The sequence below is a fragment of the Lynx canadensis genome, chromosome D1, assembly GCF_007474595.2.
Source record: "Lynx canadensis isolate LIC74 chromosome D1, mLynCan4.pri.v2, whole genome shotgun sequence".
Taxonomy (NCBI): Eukaryota; Metazoa; Chordata; class Mammalia; order Carnivora; family Felidae; genus Lynx; species Lynx canadensis.
In genome coordinates this window covers 53,711,025-53,737,731 of record NC_044312.2, presented here as the reverse complement: position 1 = coordinate 53,737,731, position 26,707 = coordinate 53,711,025, and the positions used below count along the sequence as shown (strand labels likewise).

At 46.7% G+C, this 26,707-nt stretch overlaps 1 protein-coding gene across 1 annotated transcript in view; it reads right to left on the bottom strand.

The window, feature by feature from the left end:
* TENM4 (teneurin transmembrane protein 4) overlaps positions 1-26,707 on the bottom strand; it is a 219,023-nt gene that overhangs the window by 144,376 nt on the left and 47,940 nt on the right. The window contains 2 exon segments of the mRNA XM_030332936.1: positions 509-703; positions 2,720-2,821. Of these exon segments, the coding sequence (XP_030188796.1) occupies positions 509-703; positions 2,720-2,821 (297 nt within the window).

Here is a 26,707-nt window from a genome sequence, read left to right as displayed (position 1 = left end):
TACAAGCCACACAACACACGCCTGGGCTAACAGAAGGCAGAGTGTGAAGGCCTCTAACAGACATGCGGAGCACATGAGCTTAAAGGGGAGGAGAAAGAACCTGGGCTGAGGGACCAGAAACACTGGGCTCAAACCCAGCTTTGCCACCTACCAGCTGTGTGACCCTGGGCAGGTCATCTGACTCTCTGAGTCTCGGTTCCCCTAAGTATAAAACAGAGATATTACCCTACCCTGTTGGGTTTGAGGTTAAATGACAGAAGGCTTCTAGGACAGAGCCTTGTGTATAGGACGGGCTCCACATAGGACACTTCTCTTCCTTTCGCTGCCTAGGACTCTGATTTGCCCGTCCTCTTCCGTGTGGTTAATTCCTGCTGCTGATGGGGGCCTGGCTTGGGGTGTGGTCCCAGGGCTGTCCGGGAGCTCTCCTCTGCTCCCTGAAGGCCCTCCCCGCGCTGTGCGCTGACCTCTGTCTGGAGCAAGGTGCTGGGCCGCCCGCCCGCCATCCTACCTTCCTCGCAGCTCTCGCCCTTGTAGCCAGGGTTGCAGATGCAGGTGCCCATGATGCAGGTGCCGTGGTTGCTGCAGGCCACGTCGATACACTGGTTGGTGGGCACGTCGCACTCGGCGCCCTTCCAGCCGCTGTGGCACAGGCACCTGCCCTTCATGTACTGGCCGTTCCCACTGCACAGCACGGGGCAGGAGGCTGGGGAGACAGCACAGGAAGTCTGGCATGAATCAGCACCCTGCACACCCCACCTGCCTTTGTCCCTTTCTCCCTTCGGCCTGGAGGCTTGACCAAGAGCCTCAAGTGCTTTGCTACAATTCCCATCTGTCCGTGCCTCTTGCTTTGTTTCACTGTAATTTAAACACATCCGGAACTGTAGGCAAAGGTGTGCAGTGCAGGGCCTGGGGGAGCTAGTGCCCAGTGACCACCGCTTTCCTCCATCCCCTCACACTACTGGTGCAGCACGGTGGTCACCAGGACCCTTATGCAGGAAGCTTCCATCTGTTTCTTGGTCTTACTGGGAAAGACAGCGGCTAGGCCTCCCGCCTGACCCAGTCTCTCCTCTGGCACCCTCCTGACAGCATTCCATTTTGCTCCCTGACCCCCTACCTGCAGCACCACCTACTGTCTCTCCAACCCAGTCAATCTCAGCTTTTCTTGCCTTTCAGGCTCCACCTGAGCCCCACACACCCCACAAGAGAATAGCTGAGCCCAGCTTGGCTCTCTAAAGTATTATCTTTCCATTCTGCCTCTTAGCGTCAAGTGTTTTGTGATCATCTGTATGAAGGACACTATATAAAAACAAATTATACTGCATTGTGCTGTAAGTACCTACCAGCCTTACCAAGATGCAATAAGGCTGTTTTATATGTGACTCTTAACTTTAAGTGCATATGGGATGAGACAGTAATTCTTGTTAGAAGGAATGACTCATCTCTTCTCTCTGCACCACCCTCCGCTGGTCCCCGCCTTGCTTCTTTCCTTTTTAAGGCACTGATCAGGTAATCACAGTGGTTCCTCAGGGCTGCAGCTCTGCTGTCTCAAACAGAGTGTCTTCCACATCAGGAAGGATAAGAAGAATCCCCCAAACAGCATCACGCTGTATTGTTATTTGTAGGGCACGGTGAAGAACCATCTCTGCCTTCCTCTGATGAACAACTATTCAAGCATCAGGTCCAGGTTCCAATTGCACCCCATCTAGGGGGCCTTTTCTGGTCCTTATGGTGTCCAAGCTGAGACAGCTGATGGGTACTCCCCAATTTAACCTTGCTCTAGCATGTTTTACTTACTAATGATGGCTTTGTCATCGTCTACTTACTCGTCTGTCTCCTCGACCAGACTGAGAGCTCCTGGGACTGGGGCTTGCTCAGTGCTCTAACCCCAGCACCTTGCACAGGAACAGGCCCTAGAGGGCACTAAGCAAATGCCTGCTGAATGAGTGAAGAGGTGGGAAGCCCAGAGGAAGGAGCCGTGTTAGTTTCCCCAGAGGACCGCCAAAGCTTCAGGACTACAGAGCTCCTTTGGCCTTTGCCACGTTTATTTTTCTGAGAACAGGAACAGAGGCCAAGTGCACAGGGTGTATCATGGGTAGCCTTTAAGCCATGTTAGTAGGGCTGTATGTGCCCAAGTATGAGGCAACATTAGGGTCCTGTGTGGAGAAAAGCATCCTTCCCTCCCGAGTCTCTCCCCTCGGTGGTCCCTGCAAAGAATCTGGCAACAATGGAGCACTAATGCAGGCCCTGCCACAAGGCCAGAGTGCACAGCAAAGAAAAGACACTTGGTGCGTGTCGACCATACTTCAATAATCAAAAAACAAGTGAAACAAGCCCCCCCCCCCACCAAGAAAAAACCATCAAAGACACTTGGCAAAGGCTGATCACTTCTCAAAAGGGAAATCAACTTTTTTGAAAGACCCTCACTGTCACTTCCCCTGCCCCCGCAGCAGACGGGAGGTTCACTGTACCTGCCCTTGTAAAGGCTGGCCCTCCTGAGCTCTCCAGTCATGTCCTTGTGGACAATGGGGCTGATGTGGCCTTAGCTCTGCCGGCAGACCCCCTGCCCTTGGAGCTTCCAAAGAATGGCTCTGGGGGGTCCTTTTTGTGGGAGGCAGGAGGTGGTCTGGGGTCCTGCGCTTTCTCCGAGAAGCAGGATGTGAGCCCCCCACGGGGCCGAGGGAGCGGGCCTCACATGCACACACGCACACACAGGTCTCACCTCTGCCACAGTCGGGGCCCAGGAAGCCCAAGAAGCAGTGGCAGGTCCCAGAGATGCAGTCGCCGTTGCCATAGCAGTTGCTGGGGCAGTTATCCACCGACTCTGGAGGGGGAGAGAGGGAGAGCGTTGAAAAGAGAAACTTCTTCACCCAGACCGAGGGCCTGGGTATCAAAACCTCAGGTGAACCAGGGCCCACACGTTCTAGCTCTTCTGGCCCAGTCGCTAAAAAGAATCAACAGAGTTAAAAATGATGTGTGTCGGTTTTACTTTTATTGCATCTCAAATGACACTAAGAGACGTGTTCCGGAAAACGTCGGCCGCCACCAAGTTTTTATATATCAAGTTCGTATCTACAAATGCGTAAGAAATTCTTCAGCTGAAAACACTGGGGACAACAGTGCAAGCTGTTCGTGGTGCTTATCTGTGGATGCCGGGGTATCATCGGGAAGTCCTTGTGGTCTTCTTTATGCTTTGCTGTGCTTTACATTTTCCTCTTAAAGGGCTGATATTCCATTCACTTTCTTCTTCTTCTTTTTTTCATAAAGCTCCTGGCATTTGCAAACCTGTCTCTTCCCATCTCAGATTGCTCACCTATCGGTCTGGGTGCACACTGTCTTCCCCAGGGCTAACACAACGGCCTCCTGGCTGGTCTTCTGTTTCCTCTCTTGCTCCCCACCCCACGCAGTCACCACCCAGCAGTCTGAGTGATCTCTGGAAAACCAATCTGATCCTGCCACTCTCCTACTTAAAACCCTTCAGAATGGCTTCCCATTTATTGAGACCAAAAAAAAAAAAAAAAAAAAAAAAAAAAAAAAAAAAAAAAAAAAATCCAAGTTCTTTCAAAAGGCACAGGAGTTTTCTCTCGTACTCCCTCTGCCGTCCCTGCATCCCAGGCGTGTGCTGTCATGCCCACCTTTTGCAGGGATGTGATTTTCTCAAACTCTTCCTACTACTTTTAGTATACTCTGTGTGACGTGACAAAGAAATATGGCATTTATTTCAGAAAGGTTTTAGCAAAAAAAATAGTCAACGTTTTGTAGCATCAGGTAGTCCAGTCTTTTAACCTAGAAAATCTGTGTATTTGGAACAGCTATTTCTCAATAATGCTGGATGTGGAATAAAGGAAAGAAGCCACTATATACTGAATATCTTCTTTGTGTCATGTATTTCCACAAAGTTCATCATTTCACTGTCACCAAATCTGCAAGCGTGTATTGTTATTCCTATTAAAAAAAGAAAAAAGAGGAGGCCCAGAGAAAGATGAAGTAACCTGCTGAGAACCACAAAGCCACTGAGTCCTGGAGGCAGGATTTGAACCCAGGACTCCAGGCCTGGTCTTCCTCAATGATACTGTGCTATCTGGGCCTTGAAGGAACTCACTCCACAGCAGGAGCCCGGGGGAGGAACGAGGTGACAGATTTATGGCACAGTGAGGCCAGTCCTGAAGACGGCAAAGGATCCCCGCTAGAAGGCAGTAAACTCCAGAAATTTCAGGGCTTAAAGGGATCCAAGAGATCACAGCCTAATGCTCTCATTTAACACTGAAGGAAACTGAGACCCAGAGGAAGGGCAGTGACTCACCCAAGGGCTCAGAGTGAGTCAGAATAGAAAGCAGAGGAAGGGTAAGGTGGGACAGAGTTAAGGGTTTCAGCCTGTTGTCTTAGCTCACAGCTACAAGTCATGAAGCCAAGACTAAGGCCTCTGTTAAATGAGATGTTAGCCTAAAAGATGTGAGCCTTGCCCACAGGAAATCTGCAGCCTAACTGGGAGAACAAGAGGACAGTTGTCACCCAGGCAGCAGTACAGAGCGTGGAAGCAGCTTTGCCTGGAGGTACAGAGACCTGGTTCTGGGGTCCATTCTTCCAGTACCATGCTGGGGAGCCTAAAACAACTTCCCTCCCCTCTCTGGGGCTCACCTCCTTCATATGTGAAATGCAGGTGAGGGCAGAGATGACCCCTAGCACTACCCCCTGTTCTAAAATTTTATGAGTCTACAATTCATAAGAGAGCAACTGTGCAGAAAAGACATCCAGACAAGGAACCCTTAAATGTGACAAAGCACTTAGGGCCAATGCAGTGGGAATTGATAAGTAACAAAACCAGGACAGGGAAGGCTTCCCAGAGGAGGTGGGCTTGAGGAATGACCCAAATATGGGTAGGTTAGGGAAAAAGTTGGGGGATGGTGAGGAGCTCCTAGCGTGGTACATTTCCCAGACAGGTCTCTTCCCAACTGTTTGCCATTATTAACTTGCAAACTACTTAAAAACATTTGGCAAAAGAGTTCAAATGGGTAGTTCCTTTGGTGAATGGGTAGGAAATCCCATTCCCTCGATGTCCCCCTGCTAACAAGGGCAATGCTAAGAACAAGAAGGTCCAGTCTGCCTAGACTCACTGCAGCACAAAGTAGTCCGGGTCCCAGCAGAGCGAGGCTCACAAGCCAGGGCCCTGGGCACCTCCGCTTTCTGTTGACTTTGCCTGGAAGAATCCACGTTCCTACTGCCTTAAGGTTATAAGTGTCTTTACAGAGAATGACTTGGGAACTTTCATTCTGAAGATGCTTTTAAAAAATAAGAATTGTGAGTAAAGTTTACAGCCAGATTATTTTCACCTGAAGCTACCGGTTGACAGTACAACGAGGGAGGTGGGTTCCACCCATGGCACTGCAGAAGGGGCACAGGGCAGAAGCAGGAGGCCTGGCTTCCGGGTCCTGCTCTGCTACTGAATGGCCGTGGGACCTTGGCCGTGTCACTTGATCTTTCGGCACCTGTTTCCTCATCCTTCCACTTGTTCCTCTTTTGCTTCCCTGCATGGCAACTCCTAGTCCTTTCAAATCCAGCTCAAATGTCACCTCTCCTGACAAGCCTTCCTGATTTCTTGAAAAGGCTAAGTTACTCCCAGGACTGAAGGTAAGTTATTCACCCCTATTGAAACTCCACGTAGTCTACGTTGTTGTTACCACTGAGAGAATTCAACCGGATGATCTCAGAGAGCCCCCCAGCTCTAAAACTCTCTGGTTCAGTCCTTCTCAAACCCAGGGGTATAAAATATGCCTCTTAATAAACTGCCACAGTTACAAGTTGCATTTTTAACAAGATCAATTGCAGATAAGTGTTACACACTGTCTAGATTTTGATTTATGAAGTCTGCGAGATACAAACCTGTTAATCATCTGCCAAAAAGCCTTCATAGTGAAACGGTGAGGAAAATACATTTTCCGTGACTGAGTATGGTGTTGTTTGCTGAATCTGACAGAATAGAAGCCTGTTTCCTTCAAAATTTGCCCCAGGCTGTTGGTGTCAGGGGAGGCAGAAGTTTTAAGAGACATGGAATAATTTTACGACAGCAACGAGGAAGTGGAAGGGAGACATTTAGAGAATATTTCCTTTGGACGAAATGTTTAGGTCTATAGTTTTTCTTCCACTTGGAAGGCTTTCAACTACTGGGGGTCCACCTGGGACCCCACAAATGAGTCTCCACTAACCAGATATCTCTATACTAAACATTAGGGCAGAAGTGACACTCATTGGCTTGGGAGAAGTGTGAACTTTATTGCATAAATGTTATGTTTCCAATTAGTGTTTGGTGAATTTCTTCCCCTTATAGTTCCTTCCTGCTTTGCTCATGTTCAAACTGCAACTGCCTTCATTTAGCAGAAGGTCTACCTTTAGACTGCTCAGATCGGAATTAAAAATTTAGCTGCCTGTGAATAACTGACTTTCATAATCAGGGTGTATGGTATGTTGGAAAATGGGGGTCTTTTCCCCTCACTTTTGTTTTTCTATCACAACAGTGGGTCCTGCTAGGAGATTTAATTTTCAGGAACTTGTTTTTCTTCCACAAATATTGGACTGTAAAGTTTAAGTGTTTCCTTAGCTCATTCTCTGGATGTGTGTTGTGAGTGGGTGTGTTCTCTGGATGTTGTACAAAATATTTTTCGAAATACAAAGGGGTGTCTGCAGAAGGAAGAGAAGGCAACGCTTCTTCCTAGAGGAGATGTGGAAACCATAGAAGCCTCAGTGAACCCATTACAGTGCCTCCCTTTGTCTGCTCACTACCCTTTTCCAGACCCAAATCATTAGCATTGCTGCATCAGGGTGAAAGAGGAGCAGAGTTGATAAATATGTCCTCCTGGTCTGGGGCTGATGTCCAGGAAAGCCTGACTTCATTTTCCACCTTCTGCTTTCCTTTAAAAAAAAAAAAAAATTTTTTTAACATTTACTTTTTGAGAGACAGAGAGAGACATAGCATGAGCCAGAGAGGGGCGGAGAAAGGAGGAGTCACAGATTCCAAAGCAGGCTCCAGGATCTGAGCTGTCAGCACAGAGCCTGATGCGGAGCTTGAGCTCATGAACCATGAGATCACGACCTGAGCTGAAGTTGGACATTTAACTGACTGAGCCACTGAGGCGCCCTTCTGCTTTCCTTTTTTGGGATCCCAAAGCCTCCTTTTGTAGGAAACAGGGAGAAACCACAGAGGAAATCCCACCAGGGAGAGGAATACTAGTTCACAGGGGCAGTCACACCAGAGGAGGAAAGGAGGCCTTTCTCCTCCACGAGCCCACCAGGGCGTGAGCGCACCTGCTTCAGGCCCTGGTCTGGTCAGGCAAACCTCCATGGTCACGGGAGCCTGCTTATGGATTCCAGCAGCAAAGATAGACAGAATCCGCCGTGAGTGAGGCTGGAGCTCACTGGCCATCCTCAGTCCCTCTTTTCTGCTCATCCAGTATGTATCCCTCGCTCCCAGCCCCTCCTCTGTCTCTTGGTCCCCTGTGATGTGTTCAGCCAACAGAAGCAACTCCTTCCACTGCTTCTCTCATCTCTCCTTAAGTTGTAAGTGTGCATGTCGGCATTTCTTTGGGAGCAGCAGCTCGAAAGACCAAAGTCTACCTATTGGTAGACCTACTGGATCCATCCTTTGCTTCTTCCTTTTGGCTTCTCTGTAGGAGGACAGATGCTAATGCTTCCGGCAAGAGCCAGGAACTTGGACTCTGGGACAGCCAACTGGACGACTGGGTACAAGGCCTTGACTGCAGCTCCTGAAATGTATACTTTAGGTTACATCTATTACATCTTCCTTGATTCTGAAAGGGGATTGGGTTTATTATGGGCAACCAGGAAAAGAAAGGAAGACAAACCAGACAGCAAAGCTAGGATTTAATTCCACAGCAACTCAAGGTTGAGGGAAGACTCTAAGAGAGACCCTCTCATTCCCTCAAATGGAACCATGAAAGGTGTATCACAGATTTTAATTTATTCTTCATAATAATTACAAGAAATAGTACCTTTGCCATCATTTTACACACTTACACCTCTCAGATGGAGACTGTGAGCTGCAGTCACTTCCTCAAGGTCACATGGCTAGCTGTAAGGGCAAATCTGGTAGGAGAACCAAGCTCTGTCTGAAGCCAAAGAAGCTGAGTTTGTGATAGACGATCTGAAGCAGAGTATGGGCTCTGGAGCCAGGCTGCCTCTGGCTGGCTATGTGCCTTTTGGACAAGTCGTCTCTAAATATCGGTCTCCCCATCTGTGAAATGGGTTAGTAACAGCCACCTAAGAGAGCTATTTTGAAGAGCTAATACTGTAACACTGTGCATGTAAAGAGGTTTGCTCAGGACTTGGTAGAGTTGACACTTTGGTTTTAAAGAAGGGTCACACAAGCCTTCCATTTATGAACCGAAGCAATATACTAACCTGGTCTAATGAATCCAAGCAAGGCAATGTGGGCTTTGGGAGGTAAACACACACACACACACACACACACACACACACACACACACACGCATAAAACACACAGAAACTCCCCATGGTAAAACAGGAAAACAAACAAGCATGGTGTTGAATGTGAAGAAGGCAGGGCGGTTGGATAGATTTCCTCCTGGGGAAAAGCACTATCAAAACAAATTAAACCTGTTGTCTCCCAGAAGCCCAAACACAGGCAGACTCGTGCCAACATCTGAAAGAACTTTTCTCCCTGTGCACTCTAGATTGGCACTGGGAAGGTGCCAGGTGCTGGAAAGCTGTTCCATGGCCTGTGAGGTGTCAGTCCCTGTAGGTGCCCCAGTGATCTGTGCAGATGATGGGATTCAAAGGCCTCCAGTCTGCAACAGTCTAGGTCAATGCAATGACAAAAATCTGACAAAGCCCCTGACAGCCTGGGCTTGAAGCCAGTTCTGCACTGGTATGTTAACTGGGAGGTCTGTTTTCAATCAGACCCAGAAGTTTACCAACCACTCTTAAGAGCAGCTCTAAGGAGGGGTCTAGGAAAAATGATTATTCCCTTGACTACATTAAGTGTCGGTTCTTTGTTAATTATTTCTTTGGGGGCAAACAGAATTTCTCCAGTAAGACTATGAGCTCCTTGAAGACAAGCATCACATTTGGTTCTCCAAAGAGTCTGCTGTGTGCTACACACACATAGCCAGTACTCAGTAATATTCATTGTGTTGAGAAACGGACCCAAATACAAAGAGGAGAATGGAGGAAAGAGAGCAGGAGGCATGGGATGACAGTCAGACTCCAGAGAATGGCTAGTAGTTGGCAAACAAAGCCAGTGTTTCTTTGCCCTACAGGTTTAGATGTGCACTGCCTAGAAGAAAGGGGCTGATAAGAAGTGCAACTCTGTGTTGCACTCTCAGACCGTATCTGGAGTTCAGTAGTTCACGTCCAGGAGCCACATTTAAGAGACAGATAAGATGAGCTTGAGCAGGTTTACTGAAGAGCCATGAAGACAAGGATAAGAGAACTTGAACACACATTTCAAATAAAGAATTCCTGAAGGGATTGGGAATTTAGCTTACTCTGGGGGCATGACCTCTGTTTAAAAATATCTGAAGGGCTATTATGTAAAACAAGGATTGGACTTTTGTTTTGTGGCCCTAAATGAGGTTGATTAGGTCCAATGAGTAAGGACTATATAGTCCTTGGGAAATGGGCTTAGTTCCAAAGAAGAAAGAGTTTTGTACAAGTCAGAGCAGGATACAATTTACTATGTTGGATTATAGTCTATTAAGTTGTATGGATGCACCCAAATACTGTATACTTCTTGAGGGCAGGGAATGTCATTCGTTTCTGAATCTTCAGTAAACAGTAACATCCTTGGCTCATGGCAGGCGTTAAATGAATGTATGTTGGCTGAGTGATGAAATGAATGGACTAAGTGACCTATAAGACCATACATTTTCAGTTACTGGATGTATTCAAAGAGAGGGCAAACTGATGACTGGCAGAGATACCGCAGGGGGATTCAATATAAGTTGTATCGCATCATCTAAGCTTGAAATCTTCTGAATCTACAAGTCACGTGTGAGGGAACAGGCCTGGACTATATTGAGACACTTGGGTTCTAGGCCTACTCCTGCCCCGAGCGTGTTAGGTGACACTGGCCAGATCCCTTCCTCTCTCAGGGTCTTTCTTTTCATCTACGAAATTAAATTCATTCAGCAAATATTTCCCAAGCATCCAGTCTGGCTCAGGAAGTGTTCCAGTGAAGTGGATGCCTTGGGTGATCTTTCAGATCTAACACTCTGTGATCTAATGAATCAACCCAAATTGTCAGTCGTTAGCTACACAAACAGATGAAAGAGCTGAAACATGATGAAAATCATCATGTTCGGGATTTGAAAATTTTTTTTAACATTTATTCATTTTTGAATGGGGGAGGGGCAGAGAGAGAGGGAGACACAGAAACAGAAGCAGGCCCCAGGCTCCAAGCTATCAGCACAGAGCCCGACGCGGGGCTCGAACTCACGGACTGCAAGATCATGACCTGAGCCGAAGTTGGCCACTTAACCGACTGAGCCACCCAGATGCCCCTCATGTTTGGGGTTTGACAGGAGAAAAGGAGGCTTGCTCATTTAAGGACTGACTTTGACTTTTTACACCTTCCTTCCGAGTCTGCGGATAACGGCTAGTGAACATCATGTTATCCTCAGGCTGTGAGACGGGCAGCAAGGCCGAGTCCTCAAGACAGGGCTGGAGAGGAGGTGCCTCCCTGCTGCCTCAGGCTGGGAGCCCCCACTCTGTTCCCGGGGCTGTTGGTGACTGCTCTCCCAGGTGTCAGAGGCTCCACTGTTGGCTCTGGTTCCGCTGCCTTGCCTGGAGAATGCCACACATGTGGTCTCCTACCATGCCCCACGAGCATATGCCGGAGAGGCCACTGAGACACTCAAGATGTGCTGATGAGGCGCACAAGTGCTATGCTGCTCGAGAAGGGCTTCAAAGGAGAGGTGCGTGCTCACATGTTTGGAGACACAATTTCTTCCCTTGTAGATCTACCAATCCTCCACCGGCCGCTCCTTCGGACATGTGATGCTCTGCCCACAGCTCCTGCCTAAGCAGCAGGCCGAAACGGCCCAGGGGACGCCACCTCCTCACTGGCCACAGCTGACTGGGCTGGGATGAGCACCTGACCCAAACGGACTCCGTGCACCGGCTGACTGGCACGCTCTGATGTGGCCTGGTGTGCAGAGGATCTGGGCCAATCAGAGACCCACTCTCTAGGATCTGAACGAACATGCATCCAGGGAATGTGCTGTCTGAAGTCTCAGCTTACTCGTCTATGAAATGAGAAAGCTGCTTGCCTTACACAACTGTCGTGAAGATTAAAGAAAACCACTACCCATGTATGAGTCTGTGTATATGTACATAGTGCACGCATACATATGTGTATGTATATATATATATATATATATATATATATATATATATATATGGACACACCCTGGCACACACGAGGTGCTCAGGAAATGCTGCTTTGCTCCTGTCCCCAGTATAGTGTCAGTGATTATAAACCTTTAGCCTGTGTCAGTCAGCTGAAGGGCTGGATTGCTAGGCCCTACCTCCAGAGTTTCTGATTTCACAGGCCTGGAGTAGGGTCCCAAGTGATGCTGATGCCCTTGGGTACCCTGGGTATCACTTTGAGAAGCACCAGTCTGGAAGAAAGGCTGAGACTTTACCCACAGGTCTATCAAAACAAGCCGGAGGGGACAGAAAGATCTAAACTATGCAAGAATGCCATAACTTGTGGACCACTTCCAAAGAGGAGGGCCGGGTCCTCCAGGAGGTAGTATTTGAATAGCTCTTGAAGAACAGACAGCCTTTTGAAATGCAAAGCAGTTCTGGGCAAGATGGGGGTCGAGCCAGAGCCAGAGCCAGAATAATCATCTTTGCTGCTCCCACGCAGCGACCTGCTGATCATCATGCCAACTTCATGTCAAGTCTGTCTTTAGAACAAATTATTTAAGAAATCAGGTTTTTAAAAGCTCTACTCAGCTGCTGGCTAGAGAGTTCCATCTAACGAACATCACTTTGTGATGAATTATTCTGTGATGACAGACAATGGAGGAACAGAAACAGGCTCTGAGGGGGTGGGGTGGGGGGAGCTGCTAATTATTCTCCAATCATTTACTCAGGCTTGTCGCCAAACTCAATACTGCTCATGAGCTATGTAGAAAACCAGGTCAGCATGGTCTGGTTTGAAAACACACAGAGCTATGTAGATGACCTAGAGCCCCGCAGGTTAGGAAACTCCCATGACAGGGATGCCTGGGTGGCTCAGTCGGTTAAGTGTCTAACTCTTGACTTCGGCTCAGATCTTGATTTCACAGTTCGTGGGTTCAAGTCCTGCATCGGGTTCTGCACTGATAGGGCAGAACAGAGCCTGCTTGGGGTTCTCTCTCTCTGCCCCTCCCCTGCTTGTGTTCCTTCTCTCTCTCTCTCTCTCTCTCTCTCTCTCTCTGTTTCATAAAAAAGAAAAGAAAGGAAAGGAATAGAAAAGAAAAGAAAGGAAAGGAAAGGAAAGGAAAGGAAAAGAAAAGAAAAGAAAAGAAAAGAAAAGAAAAGAAAAGAAAAGAAAAGAAGAGAAAAGAAAAGAACTCCCATGACAGCCAGGACTTCACCTGGAAAATGGAAAGAAATGTCTGGGCCACAATACCTCTGGCCTGGACCAGTGTGTTAGCATTGTGAGTGCATGTCTGCCTACAGCCTTATCCCTCTCAGTCTGCTCTATACCTGCAGGCCTGGGCTGTCATTCGGAAACTGAGTGTCTTCAGGCCACCGACAAGGCCAATGCTCCTCAGCATCCAGAGTAGATACCACTAATTGGAGGCTTTTGTTTGCACAGTGTTTAAAAAATTTTGAATCGGTGGCCAGGATTTCTAAACAAGGAGAGCTCATTAAAAAATCTTCATGGTGGCAGGGCACCTGCCTGGGTGGCTCAGTCGGTTGAGGGTCCAACTCTTGGTTTTGGCTCAGGTCATGATCTCAAGGTTTGTGGGTTTGAGCCCCACATTGGGCTCTATGCTGACAGCGTGGAGCCTGCTTGATTCTCTCCCTCCCTCTCTGTCATCCCCTCCCTGCTCACTCTCTCTCTCTCAAATAAAAAACAAAAAACAAAAGAAACCTTCGTGGTGGCTTTTCTTGAAAAACTGGAAGATCCAGCATGGCAACAATCTCTTCTCATTTAGGAGAGGCCCCTATACTGTGGGCACCTGCTTGGCCCCCGAGACTTTGGAATATAGGACTCCGGCCTGGAATGGCATTTCTAAATGTCATTTATATAAAGGTACTGCCTTTATGCTGTTGTCATAGACACATGCTATCTGTCCTATTATTCACTTAGTATTTTTGGCTCATTTATTTTCTTGAATGTTTTAAAACAGAAATTTGAAATAATAGTTCGATGTACCTAATTATATTTTTCCAGCTCACTAAAATAAACACGTAAGCTTTGAAATTGAGTCTGTCTATGTATAACGCAAAATATTCTCAAGAACTATACCTCAGGGAACATTAGAGAGGAGAAAGCCCAAATCTCTGAACCAGGAGTTTAAAGCTCTAACTTCTCTTTCCAAAATAACTTCTTTGCCACAAAAGTCCTCCTCATGGCTTCTGTGCTGCTTCCAAATTCCTCCCCACGCTCACCCCAACCCCAACCCCACCCCCGCCAGAACCCACACATCTTTTCCAGCCTCCCTGACTATGCCAGTGCTGGTGACCTCACCTGCAAAGCCCTCTCCCTAACCTCATACATGTGTCCAGGTCCTGACTATCCTTTGAGCCTCCCCGGATTCCTTCTAGCAAGATAGGTCTCTCCCTCTCTCCCTCTCTCTCTCATCTGAATCCTAATGGCAATTTCCTTCCATCCTTCACTTATCACCTACTGCTTTCTACCTTGCAGTCTTGTTATTTATGAGTATAGCTCTTTTCCCCTAGAGGACTGCAAATTCTTCGAGAGGAAGGAATCCATTTCCAATTCCTCATCTTGTCCATGTCTCCCAGGTGACTGGCACACTGCCTTGTCTGCAGTAGCTACTCCCTCAACACTTGTTAAATATCAAGTGACAAAGGGCAACCTGTGCTTGAATTAGCGTCCTTTGGTGTGTTAAGTCTCAAATCCTCAGGCTGGGCTGGAAAGTCTGCTTCCTTGTTGATTTCTTTTTTTTTTTTTTTTCTCCAAATTTCATTTCTATAAGTTTTTTTCCAGAGCTGCCGCTTTTTTCCATCTTTCTTCCTCTGGGCCTGCTATATTCAGCTAGACACTGTCTCCGGCCCTCTTCTCCCCGAGCAGCATGAGCCATGTGTCTGGGGAACCGGCGGGAACATGACTTTGCAGAGCCCCGGCTCTCTTCTCGAGCAAGAGCTGTCAGGATGGCTTCTGTGAATTATGGACTTGAATTACTCCTTTCAGGACATAACACAATATAATGATTAACAAGATGGATAAATTCTCAGACTCTGGTGGATTTTTCTTTACAATAACTACAACGCATGTCGGTCAGTTGCACAATGATTTGAACAGTATTTCTTTCTTATTTATCTAGTAGGTAACGCTCAACATAATAACGTGGGTCTCTGTCTTTGGGCCAGAGGCCAAGTTGGACTTCTGTTGGACACCAAATCCTATTAGAGATCATGGTAATGTAATTAGATGCTCAAGTCAAATATTTTATAGCTGCCGTAGCCATCTTGACAGATCACTCCCTCATCCTCTAGGCAGAAAGTGCCCAAATGGCAAAGGCGAAAACTACAGATCTTGCAAGGAATTGAGAAACAGTTGCTGCTGCGAAAAGTCTGCGGAAACTTCTGGCCACCTCTGACCCTCTGGCAGCAGCAGGACTCTGAGCCACCATTATACTAGGTTATAATACAGCCTGGGCCAGACCCAGAGAGGAAGTCTCCCTCGTGTCCTCGATGACATGCTGGCCAGTCCCCAGGCCAGGACTATCTGCTCTCTGCCCAGTGAGAGGTTTGGAGGCACAGCTATCTGCATGCTTGAGTGATCAGAACCCATGGGTCCCTGGAGCACTAGAGCATAGCCCCTGTGGCTGGCTAGCCCTCTTCCCAGGCCCCTGGCTCCTTCCCCTTGCCTAATAGGCTGGAGCATGAGCACCAATCCTCAGGTGTGGTCAGCTAGGCTCTGCCTCCCCATGCTTAGCCTCTAACCCTTCAGTGCCTCAGGGCTGGAGCCTGGTATACGTCCTACATAATTGGACTTCACTTGGCTGGAACTCCCTGACCCATGACTGAGTGTGGGCTATGCAATCAGCAGCCCTGGGTCTGACTTCCACCTCTCTCACTGACTGTGCAACGCTGGGAGAATCATTTAGGGTCTCCAAATCCTCCAAATTCCTTACTCACTTATCTCACAGCATGGATGGGGGTTAACTGAGATAATGCGCACGAAGCACTTTGTGGAGCTTGCAGCAAATTTCTCATCAGTGCTAGGTAGAATGAGACTAAGTCACAACAAACCAAAGCAAACCCACGTTGGACAGGCCAAGTCAGAGGCCATGTGATATAAAAGATAGAGTACACTCTTTAGAGTGAGACCCTGGGCATTCTCATCCCATTATGCCATATCCTGTGTGACCTTGAGCAAGTCACTTCACCTCTCTGTGCCCCAGTTTCCTTGCCTGTAAAACGGGAGTGATTACACAATGCCTGACACACAGTAGTTCTTACAGTATTAGCAACTGAGTGACTATGGGTAAGGGGATGTGGACCCTGCTCAGATTGTTAGTATCCCCTGGCTGTCCCCTGGCTGACCTCAGCTCACTTCTCCCCCATCAAGGGCTCCTGGTCTGCTGTGCCTACAGGTACGTGCACTTTATGACACCAGGACAAGCGGAAGTCAGGCTCTCAGCTTGGGAAAGCAGCAACTACTGCCCCAACGCCCTCTCCATACAGCACAGGCTTACATTATTAAGACACAACTGGGTCCGTGTAAGGGATTACATTTCTTCCATCTGCGTGACGTGGTGCAGCACACAGAAATGTGCCCACATGGAAGTACTCAGGCTGCTGAATTCCCTTTTCCTTTCAGCTCAGACCTCCGATACATGGATGAATATTCTATAAACACTACTCCCTTTCTACGAAAGATAAGTTGTAAGGGTCCAGCCTCGCTGACATGCCCTGGGGACATTTCCCATGAGCCCCTTCATACTGGCCAGCTCTGGGCTTCTTCCCTCTGCTACCGTTCACCCTGAGAAGCCTGGCTGTGTGCACAAAAAGGTTGGGGGGCAGGCTGTTCTGCTGACGGGGCCTGATCCACTGCTACAACCTCATCGTGGGCCTAGCAGCTGAAGGCAGGGCACACACGTGCACACAGACGTGCAAGAAGACGCCCGAGCTGCACCCTCTTCAGTTGGCAGGGGCTGATGCTGGGCTTGTTGGGTCTTGAGGCTTCCAAAGGATGTAGCAGAAACCAGGAAAAGCATGACCACGCTGCCAGGGAACAGACTCCCCTTGCTGGGGCTTCGGCCTCCTCCTGGGGCTGGAGTAAATGACCTCTTGGTCCTGAGTCCTACACCTGTAGGGACAGTATCTCTGCCTGCATCAGCCTCTATCACTTCACCTTCCATGCCTGGTGGCTGGCCAGTGTTCCAGAGGACGCAGGTGCACGTTCTCTCTAGAGCACTTGGGTCTGAGGAGGCCGCTGCTCTGGTCATCTGATGGTTTGGAAGGTTTGGGGAGAGCAGCTTTAATTCATGATGGCTGAGTGGAATCTCTTGTCCTTCCCAGGCTCTGGGGAAATCCCAGCCTTCACACTCAACAGCCAGGACAGTAAATTAAGAGCAAGACGCTGGGCCAGAGAGCACTTCCAAAACATCCTCTGAAAGTCAAAGACATGCTAGAATATTTACCTCTCTTTTCCATCCAAGCTTCTTAGATTTCTAGCGCAGATACAAGTTTTCAATAATAAAAGAATAAATTCAGACATTCAGTAAGGTAACAATGGCAATCATCGTAATGGCCCTCACCACCACCTTTTAATGAGTCCTGCCATGTGCTAGGCCCTGTGATAAGCACACAAATCTCATATATTACTGAACGCTCACCAGCATTAAGAGTTAGGTATTACTATCCCTATTTTTCAGTCAGAGGAAATGAAGACTCAGAGAAGGGAAATGGCTTGCTCAAGATTACAGAGCCAAGAACTGTCGGGTCCCCCAAACATCTAGTTATTGAAAACCTATGATGCCGCAGGTACAGGAGACAACTGATTTCACTGCTCCCACTCCACCCCACAGGCTGCTCAGGCTTTCATGACAGCTCAAGTCAAAGTGCCCTGTAGTGAGTTATGGCAGGGCCCGCCTCCCCAGGGCAATTAGCACTTGGAGGGCCAAGGGGTCTAAGCTCCTCAGTAGCCCCAGGTCTCAGTTCACAGTCAGGTCAAGAGCAAATGCTTGGTAAGTGGTCAGCTGAGATAGGATGAAGTCACAGCCTCCGCACTCAGACCCTACAGTCCCATACGGGTGACAAAAAGATGGGTCCCCTTGAGGTATGCACCTGCACTGAATACATGTGTAAAGCCCTGAGGGGGAAGTGACACCTCAGAGTCCTCCAGGAAAACACTGTGGCTCAGCACTGGGGGCTGGGCAGGTAGTCTCCATGCAGAAAAGGGCCCTTGGAGCATTGAGAAGGAATACGTTCAAAGTCAGGTGTTCCCAGAATTAGGTCGAGCAGCAGGACAAGATGAGCAGGAGAATGGAGGCTGTGAGGGGCAGTCTGCTGGTGGATGTCAGTAATGAGGGGCAAAAGAGACTTCAAACTTCCCACAGTTTGAACCGGAGGCCCAAAGGAGCTGTACTTGGGGCAGATCAAAGTGCCCACCGCTGTAAATATCCCTCCTCTCTGAATAGCCTTTTGAGACCCACAGCAACCAGGTTGGCTAGAACCACGGGCTTAGGTCTAGGGCTCTGACTCCACTCCACACCGCCCTCCCTCCCGAAGGAAAGGCCTTCTTTGAGGCCCTCAGCCAGTGAACGTGCTCCTGCTTGGAGACTCAGACTCCAAGAACAAATGAAAGGGATGTGGAGGCCTACTGCCTTTTGGCCGACCTGCAGGCATGCAGGTGTGCCCCCCCATTATATCACTTAAACCTTCTGAAGCTCATGGTCTTAAGGTCTCACAGCTGGGTGGCTATAGAACTGGGGCTAACTGGCTCCTCTTATTCTCACTCTCCTCAGCACTGTCCTGCACTTCAAGTAGCTTCTCTTCCCGGATTTTTGTTCTGTGGCTCTTCCCTTGCTTCCTAACAAAATCCTCTAGGCCTTCTTGGCCCACCTACACTATACTGACCCTCATTGTTGACCTTGTCAAAATTACAATGACGATTCACCTTGCACTACTGGTAACACCCCTGCCCCCATGCTATCAGTGCTAAGTCTTCCTGGGTTGTGAGAAGCTCTTAAAGGACAAGGACCCCAGAGAGCACCACCTTCGTCTCTCTCAGGGAGCGGCATTGTGCTTTGCTAAAAAAAAAAAAAAAAAGTATAACCAATGTATATGTTTTGATTTGCTTTTTTAGCAGGGTAAACAGAGTTGGGTATATAAAGGTAAAACCTAAACTTGGACAACTTGTAACTTGTGAAAACAATACATACGAAAGCAAATTTTGGACTAACACTAATGCTGACATTTATTATGCATTTAGTGGGGAGCCTGCTCTGTAAGCGTTAACTCATTTTCCCCTCCTAACAAAGTCCGAGTGGATTAGCACTCCCACTGCTGGATGTGTTTTCTTGGCTATGTCTGCCCGAGGCTACATAGCTACTAAGAGGAGGTGCAGGTATCCGATCCCAGGTGCTCTGGCCACAAATCTTCTCTCAACCATTATACTGTATGGAAAGGCTGAAGACTAACTTCCAGTCACTGTGGTATCCTCACCTTGACTTACTCTGGACAATGAAGGCTCAGAATGAACAGATTCTCTTAGTGGAGGGAAATGGACTGGGCTAAGTGAGGAGATGTGGAAGGAGCCAGGGGGTCTCTCTGAAGTTCCTACTGCTACCTCCAATGGACACTTTAACTCTTTCCTCCTTGACCCCTGTAACATTTTTTTTCCAATTTTTTTTTCTAATTCAAAGTAATGTATGTATAGCTTAAAAAGTCAACGATACTTGGGGTGCCTGGGTGGTTCAGGTGGTTAAATGTCCAACTCTTGATTTCAGCTCAGGTCATGATCTCACGGTTCATGAGATCGAGCCCCATGTCGGGCTCTGCACTGACAGCATGGAGCCTGCTTGGAATTCACTCTCTCCCTCTTTGCCCCTCCCCCCCCACCCCAAAACAAACTTAAAAAAAATGTCAATACTGTAGAGCTTACAATGAAAATAGCAGTCCTCTGCCCCACCCCCACATCTGCATGCCACACCCCAGACAACTTGTCTCAACTCTTTTGGCTATTTCTTCTAGAATTTACTTCAATATTTCTAAAGAATGTGCTTATACAGGTATATTTTTTACTTACATTTGATTTTATCTACCACCACTGTTACCTACTCCTTCTGTCCAGTGCGATCTAATGGAAAAGACTGATTTTTTGCTTGTATTTAACTTCCTATGTTTTTATTCATAACCCTATCCATACTATCCAACAAAACTAAAATCCCCCTGAAGTAGAATTTTCCATGTGGTCAAACATACCAGGTAATACCAGTCTGGCTCACAGGTTTTCTTTTTGCTTGGTGATCTCCCTCCTGAGCCTTCTACCCTGCTGTGGTGTGGTGTGCTTGTTTTCTGGGCCTGCTACACATCATCGTTCTGGGACTTCACCTCTCTCATTCACTGAATCCCTTGTTTCCTGGACACCTCTTCTTGGTCTAGTTTAATAGGTTTTCTAGGTGTGCAAAATGGTTTGATGCTGACCTAGCTGCATTTCAGGGATTAGAGAAGCAGAGAACTTCCATGCTGTTCCTCCATCTTGCCACCCCCCCCCCCACCTAGTTTAATAGGTTTTGATGAAGCACATTTTCCAGTAGCTTCCTTGAGAAAAGGTGAATGGGAGGTATGATTTTTAGGGCCTTGTGTGCCTGTAATCACCTTTATTCTACTCTTACCCTTGATTGATAATTTGATTGTGTGAGATGGGGCCGGGATACCTAAGGGTCTAACTGTTGCCGTTTACCACCTACAGAGACTTGACCTCATCCATGTTTCAGCTCTGTGCCCTCCCTTGCCCTCTGCTGTACCTGGTACCTGGTTTTGGGGGTTTTTTGGGGCTCTGCTCCTCACTGACATCTTAATCAGCAGAGGCTTAGTATTCAGTTTTCTCCATGCTGCTAATTCAACCCACTTTGTTTTCCAAAAGTCTGCTGACCTCTCTTGATGGCTATTGTCTCTTATTCTTTTTGTTCTTGTGGGTTTGTTCCTGGTTTGAAATCACTGCTCTCAAACGGGTGGGACCCCAGGAGGGAGATACATATAACCTTTAACCATAAGTTCCTGTCAATAGCATTTCAGATGATTTTCCGGTCCTTTTTTCTCTGAAGTTCTCTCTCCCCTTGGATTTAAAAAAGCACACTGATAGTTCTGTCACTGTAGCCACTCACTCTCACTCATTCCTCCTCTGGCTCCTCCTCTCCTGGTGGGCCTTGGGTGTCTGTCTTAAATCCTCCTACCTCCTCCCTACTTGCCACTCGCCTCGTTCTCTCTGTTCAGTTTCAAGGTCTCAGCTTAGATGTCATGCATTCCCTGACCCCTCTCCCAATCAGGTTACCTCCTCTGTTGAATGCTTCCCCAAACTCCACCCCTCGCCTTCATAGCTCATCATGGCCACAGTGCTGATCAACGTCCTTCTCCCTGCACTGAGAGATCCACTGGGGCACGTCCCTGAGACGTTTGTCCTCAGCTGTCACACTGCCCAAGCGGAGGGCATGGCACACAGAAGGTGCAGAACAGACACATACCGGATGACGGTGTGCTTGCGAGGAATAATGAATAAATGGGTCAATGAAATAGGAGAACTGGATTCAAACCCAGGCTTGTCCATACACTTGCTGTGTGATCTTGGACCAGTAAAAGAACCTTAACTTCTGGACTTCAGCTGCTGCTGGTTCTACGGAAGAGGGACAACAATCCAAGTGCCATCCTGCCTCACTGAGTTGTGAAAATCAAAGTACACACGCAAAAAACTGTACGTCACTGTGCTCAGTAAGCTACAAGTCCTATACAGCATAAGGGGTTATTACTGTCATGGTAAACTCTGCTACACAGAAAATTCTTATTCGTTTTAGATATGGGAGATGTAGGACACAGAATGGCAGGCTCAGGTCTCCAATCTCACAATTCTTTAAAATATGCTTTCTTTCTGAAAGAAAGAATCCCACTAAGCCTTCTCTGCTTTCCCCTAAAACTAGGCTTTCCTGATGGAGGGGCCACCTGGGGTCTTGCCTTCAACCTTAAGCAAAGCTGACTGGAAAGCACGGTGCGCCTTCATGGTTAACAGTTTCAACTTAATGCATTCTTTACAAAGAAAAAACAAACAAAACCAATGGAAATATTTATATGCATCCAGGTGTGTAAGAGAGCTGAAGATGCCCACAGCATCTGCCGCACTTGCCGGCTGACTTTGGTTCAACTCAGATCCTTTCTTGGCCTCTCGATTTGCTCACTGGATCACTTGTGTGAATGGGGGAGATGGGGAAAGCGTAGAAAACCCCAGCTCTTAGAGGTTATAAGGCTCACAAGTCTTTTTCATAGCTCCCATCATTAGCGCTCTGAAGCACGCATGAGGTTCAGTTTAGAAGAGTACCGGATTCCAATGGCTAGCTGACACCCTAGAATAGTAGCACTTTGCTTTGCAGGAAGGGCATGTACGAACAGCATGGTTTCAGAATTGAAAGACTTGAGTTCCACTTCAAATTCTGCCTCCAACAAATTACATTGTCACTAATAGATGTGTTCATGCTGTAAACGTAACTTCTGCGTCCTTCTGGGGACACATGCTGAGGACAAATGCTGAGGATGACAAGCATTTCCCCTTGTTTCATACACTTCATGCTGATAATTTATAATGGCTGAGTAATATTCACTATGCAAATATTCCGTAATTTGCTTATATGCTTTCTTATCATTAGACATTGGGTTGTTTTCAAATTTTCACAATTTTAAGCAGTGCTAAGATAAGCAAGTAGCTTTTGCTAAATATTAGCTTATTTCTTTAAGAAAGACTCTCAGAAGTTGAAAATATAAATGTTTTTATGATTTAATATAAAATGCCAACCTGCTTTCCCAGTGGGGTGCATTCATTTACAGTGCAAATATGTGTGGGTACAGTTTCACTGCAGCCCATTCAAGTTGGGTATTAACTTGGAGAGGGGGGCCTTCGAATTTATTAGGTTAAAAAAAAACCAATCATTTTAATTTGCACTTAGATTGCTGATGAGGTTAAACATATTTTATGTATGTTTAAAACACATCATGTATATTTGCAAACTTTTCTACATGTGAACTTTAGTATCTCTGAGATCCTAATTTTGTTCACAGCATCTGTACCATAATATCATATAGACATGAACTCTTCCTTGATCTCTCAAATTTACTTCAAATATTTTCTCAGTCTACTATTTTCCTTCTTAGGTTGACAAGTCTTGTAGGACATATGGAAGTTTTACAATTTTATGTAAACATCTGCTAGTCTTTTTTTTTTTTTTTTTCTTTGCAATTTCTTCGGTGACTTTTAAGCTTAGAAGTCCTTCTCTAGGCCAAGGCTACATGAACATCGGGTTTTACCCTCTTTTAGTTTGGCTTTCAAATATTTATCTGTTTAATCCATCTGGAATGCATTTTACCATATGGTGTGAAGTGAAGTCTGAATCAGAGGGTGAAAACGCAAATTCCTCCAGGGGCCACGCAGGTAAGTTAGAGAAGCAAAGCAGGTCAGGTGTGAGGAAACAGAATGAGGTGCAGACTGTGGTGAATTACACAGTGTTCAGGAGGGCAGGGACTTGTTCCTGCAGGAATTTCAGTCTCCTAACTTTTAAAGGTAAGCCATAAACCTAGAGCTTTATGGGAAACTGCCCAATTTTTAAATATTACACCAACAATGAGGGCGCAAAGAGCCTTCTCTGTGTCTGTCAACCACATCTGTCCCTCTGAATGCTGCTTTGCAGCCTCTGGGTTAAGCTATGCTTTTCCAACAACATTTATTCACTAAGCCTTTTCTTCTCCATTAATGTGCAATGCTTCCTTCTTCCAACATTAAAGTTTTGCATATAGCTTGTAGGCAGGATTTCTAGGCAATTTTACTTCGCTTATCTGTTTGACTCCTATTCTCTTTTATTACAGATTTATGATATGTTAGCATCTTTAGAGATGAGTGTCCTTTCATTATTCTTTTTGGGCTTTCTTCCATACTTTCATCTGTTTATTATTCCAGTGAAGTCTTAAACCATTCAATCACATCTCCTATACTCCCTTTAGGATGCAGTGTGGCATTCCATTAACCTATAAATTGACATATTTAGAGTATTTCACCTTCTCATCTAGGAACATGCTATGTTTCCTAATTATTCATGTCCTGTTTTATGGCTCCCAATAAAATTTCACAGTCTTTGTCACACAGGTCACATATAGTACTCATTAAGTGATATTTTAATTTTTATTGATTTTTTTTGACCGGGACTTTTTTTTTATTATATTTCATACCTGGTTATTGCAAGTATATGGGAAATGTATTGACTTTTGAAAAGCCCTCCTGTACCCCACTTACAAGTTCTGAATTCCTATGAAGTAAAATAGTTTTTCAATTAATGTTGCTGTGTTCTCTAGGAATATTAAACACATCCTTCACAAATAATGATACCTTTGTCTCAACCTCTTGTTTCTGTTTTATGCTTTATGTTGGCCAGAGCTTCTAAAATAATGCTCACTAATGGTTATACCTTTCTTTCTCTTTCTTTTTTTTCTTTTTCTTTTCTTTCCTTCCTTCCTTTCTCTCTCTTTCTTTGTTTCTTTCTTTCTTTCTTTCTTGCAAGCAAGGGAACAGGGGAGGGGCAGAAGAAGAAAGAGAGAGAAGAAATCCTAAGTAGACTTCAGGCCCCAGGGCAGAGCCCAACAAGGGGCTTGATCCCATGACCCTGGGATCATGACATGAGCTGAAATCAAGAGTGGGACACTTAACTGACTGAGCCATCCGGGCGCCCCTTTTTGAGGGGCAAATTTAAGCAAATTTAAAGCAAATTTGTCTCATATTTAACCAGGAAGCCTTAGACTTTGATTAGAAGTCAGTGCTCTTTATTTTGCTATGTATCTTTTTGTCTTTCATTTTCAGTATTGTGAGGACCTAGTATCATTACCAAAGGTGTTTTCATCACTTACTGAACACAAAAGACAGCTCAGCACAGTGCACAGTGCATCCAGAAAGTGTTTGAAACTTGCAGAATTGTTCATCAGAGACACCTGGGTCTGAATCTTAGCTCTGACCCTGTGTGACCTTGAATGCAACCCCCTGACTCACCTGGAAAACAAAGATAAGAACTCTGGCGGCACAAGTCGGTTATGAGAGTTAAAACGAGTTGATGTAAATAAATTGTGTTTAGTGTAGTATGAGGTGCCCAGCAGGAGCTCAACAGGTTTCACCTCCTCTTCTATCATTTAAAGAGATGATGGTAGGAGGAACGATCTCCCAAATGAAAGGTTTCCAAGGAAGAGCTTGTATTTATAAGCCTAAGAAAATGCAAACCGTATTGGGAAATACCAGCCTAGTCTCTTCCTGCTTTAGTGCACAGGGCTTTTCCTTGTTCATCCAAAACATACAGTCCATCCCTTGCGCTCGTGCATGGATTCTTTGACTTATGACACAAATGAAAGGAAAAAAATCAAGCTGGCGTGTAATACGAACCAGGAAAGAAACAAACTGTGTGTCGATTAGCCCCGAACATGAGAGCTGCTCAGATAAAGGCATGAACTCGAAGCTACTCAAATCAGAACCAGATGCTCAGAGGTTTCTGGCTTACAATTTTTTATAACCCTTCATATAACACTCATAGTCCTGTCATCTCAGCAGAAGGTCCTCTGCTCTGTTTAAAGCAGCAAGAAACCCACTGAAACCTCTGCTAGATTTGCAATCTTTAAACCTGTGCTCGATTGTAAAGGAGCTCTCTCCCCAAGGAGGGACCCTTTGGTACAAACTCTTTGGCTCGGAGAAGCCAAGGACTGACAAAGTCAACCCCTGTGAACCCACTGCCAAAGGACAGGGGCAACGAGGGGTACCAGGGGCACTGTAGAAACAGCATGGATTCTGCAGTCAGACTGTCCTGTACTCACACACTGGCTCTGCCCTTACTCCTTGCATGTGACTGTGAGCAAGTGTGTTAATCTCTCTGAACCTCTCTTCCTCATCTGTATAAAGGAAATAATAATTACTCCTGCTTCCCTGGGACGATTACAGAATTTAAGTTAGATAATGCACATATCACACTTAGCACGCTCCTGGGACGCTGCAAACACTGAGATTAACTCATTCGGTCCTTAAAATTACCCCCATGAAATGCGTACTGATATCACCGTCACTTTTCAGATCAGGAAACGGAGGCACTGACTGGTTATCTATCCTGCCTGAGGTCACTCTGCTAATAAGTGGCAGGGACTGGATTCAAAGCAGGCTGCCTGGCTTCAGATCCACTCCCTGACCACTAAGCCATGTCACCCCTCTACTAGTACGCTACACAATATAACTGGTTTGATTCAGCGCTGTCTTGAGTGTGCCTTACATGGAAGGGCACACATCCAATTCAGGCCATCAGGGTCTCACCCAGGAGGGCAGTCCATTCCTAGAAAGCACTGCTGACTCTGAGGTCAGCACAGACCCTCCCCTGTAGTCCACTCTCCTCCACCTTCAAACTTGACGTCCTCTTTCCTCATCTTCACTGCCCTCTCCATCCTATGGCAGGGGGCGGGTGGGGTCTCCCCTCCTTTCCCAGGGCTAGTCCTTCTGCATCTGCCCTCCACTCCATGACTCCCACCTCCTTTCATTAGTCATCTCCCCTCTCTCCTGGGCTCCCAATCTTCCCCCTGGCTCCTTTCCCACAGCTGACAACACGTTCAAGGCTCCCCCCACCTTATATAAACCTTTCCATGAACCTGCCTCCTCCTCGGGTTACTCCCATCTGTCTCTTTCCCTCCTCTGTCTAGAAGGAATTGCTTCCACTCTACGCCTCTCACTCACTCCTGAACTCGTGGTGACCCTGCTTCCGCCTGCACCCACTGAGGTTGCCAATGACCTCCTGGTGGCCAACTCCAACAGCTTGTCATCAGCTCCCTACCTATTCTCTGAGGCTAATCTCTATGTATCACCTCCTGCCCACCTTCTGAATGTTGGGGTTCCATCCCTGACTCCCTGCTTCTCAGTGCTCTACCCTCCCACCTGCCCCACATCTACACTGATGATGCCCAGTGGGTTTCTGTCTCAGGTCAGAGCTATCCCCAAGTCAACGCCTATTTATCCATCTGCCCGTTGGTAACAGTCAACAACTAACATCCACTTGGAAATTCTATTAGCAGCTCAAATCTAATGTGAACTTACCCTCTGTACTTCCTTCCTCTGACAAACCAACTTCCCCTCCTCACTTCCTAATTTAATTAGTGTTATCACTATGTATCTATTCTCCCAAGGTTGAAACGTCCTGCTGCTTCCTTATAGCTAAAATACAACTGGTCAAGAAAACCAGCCTATGATGTCCTGGAATGTATCCCTTCCTTTATA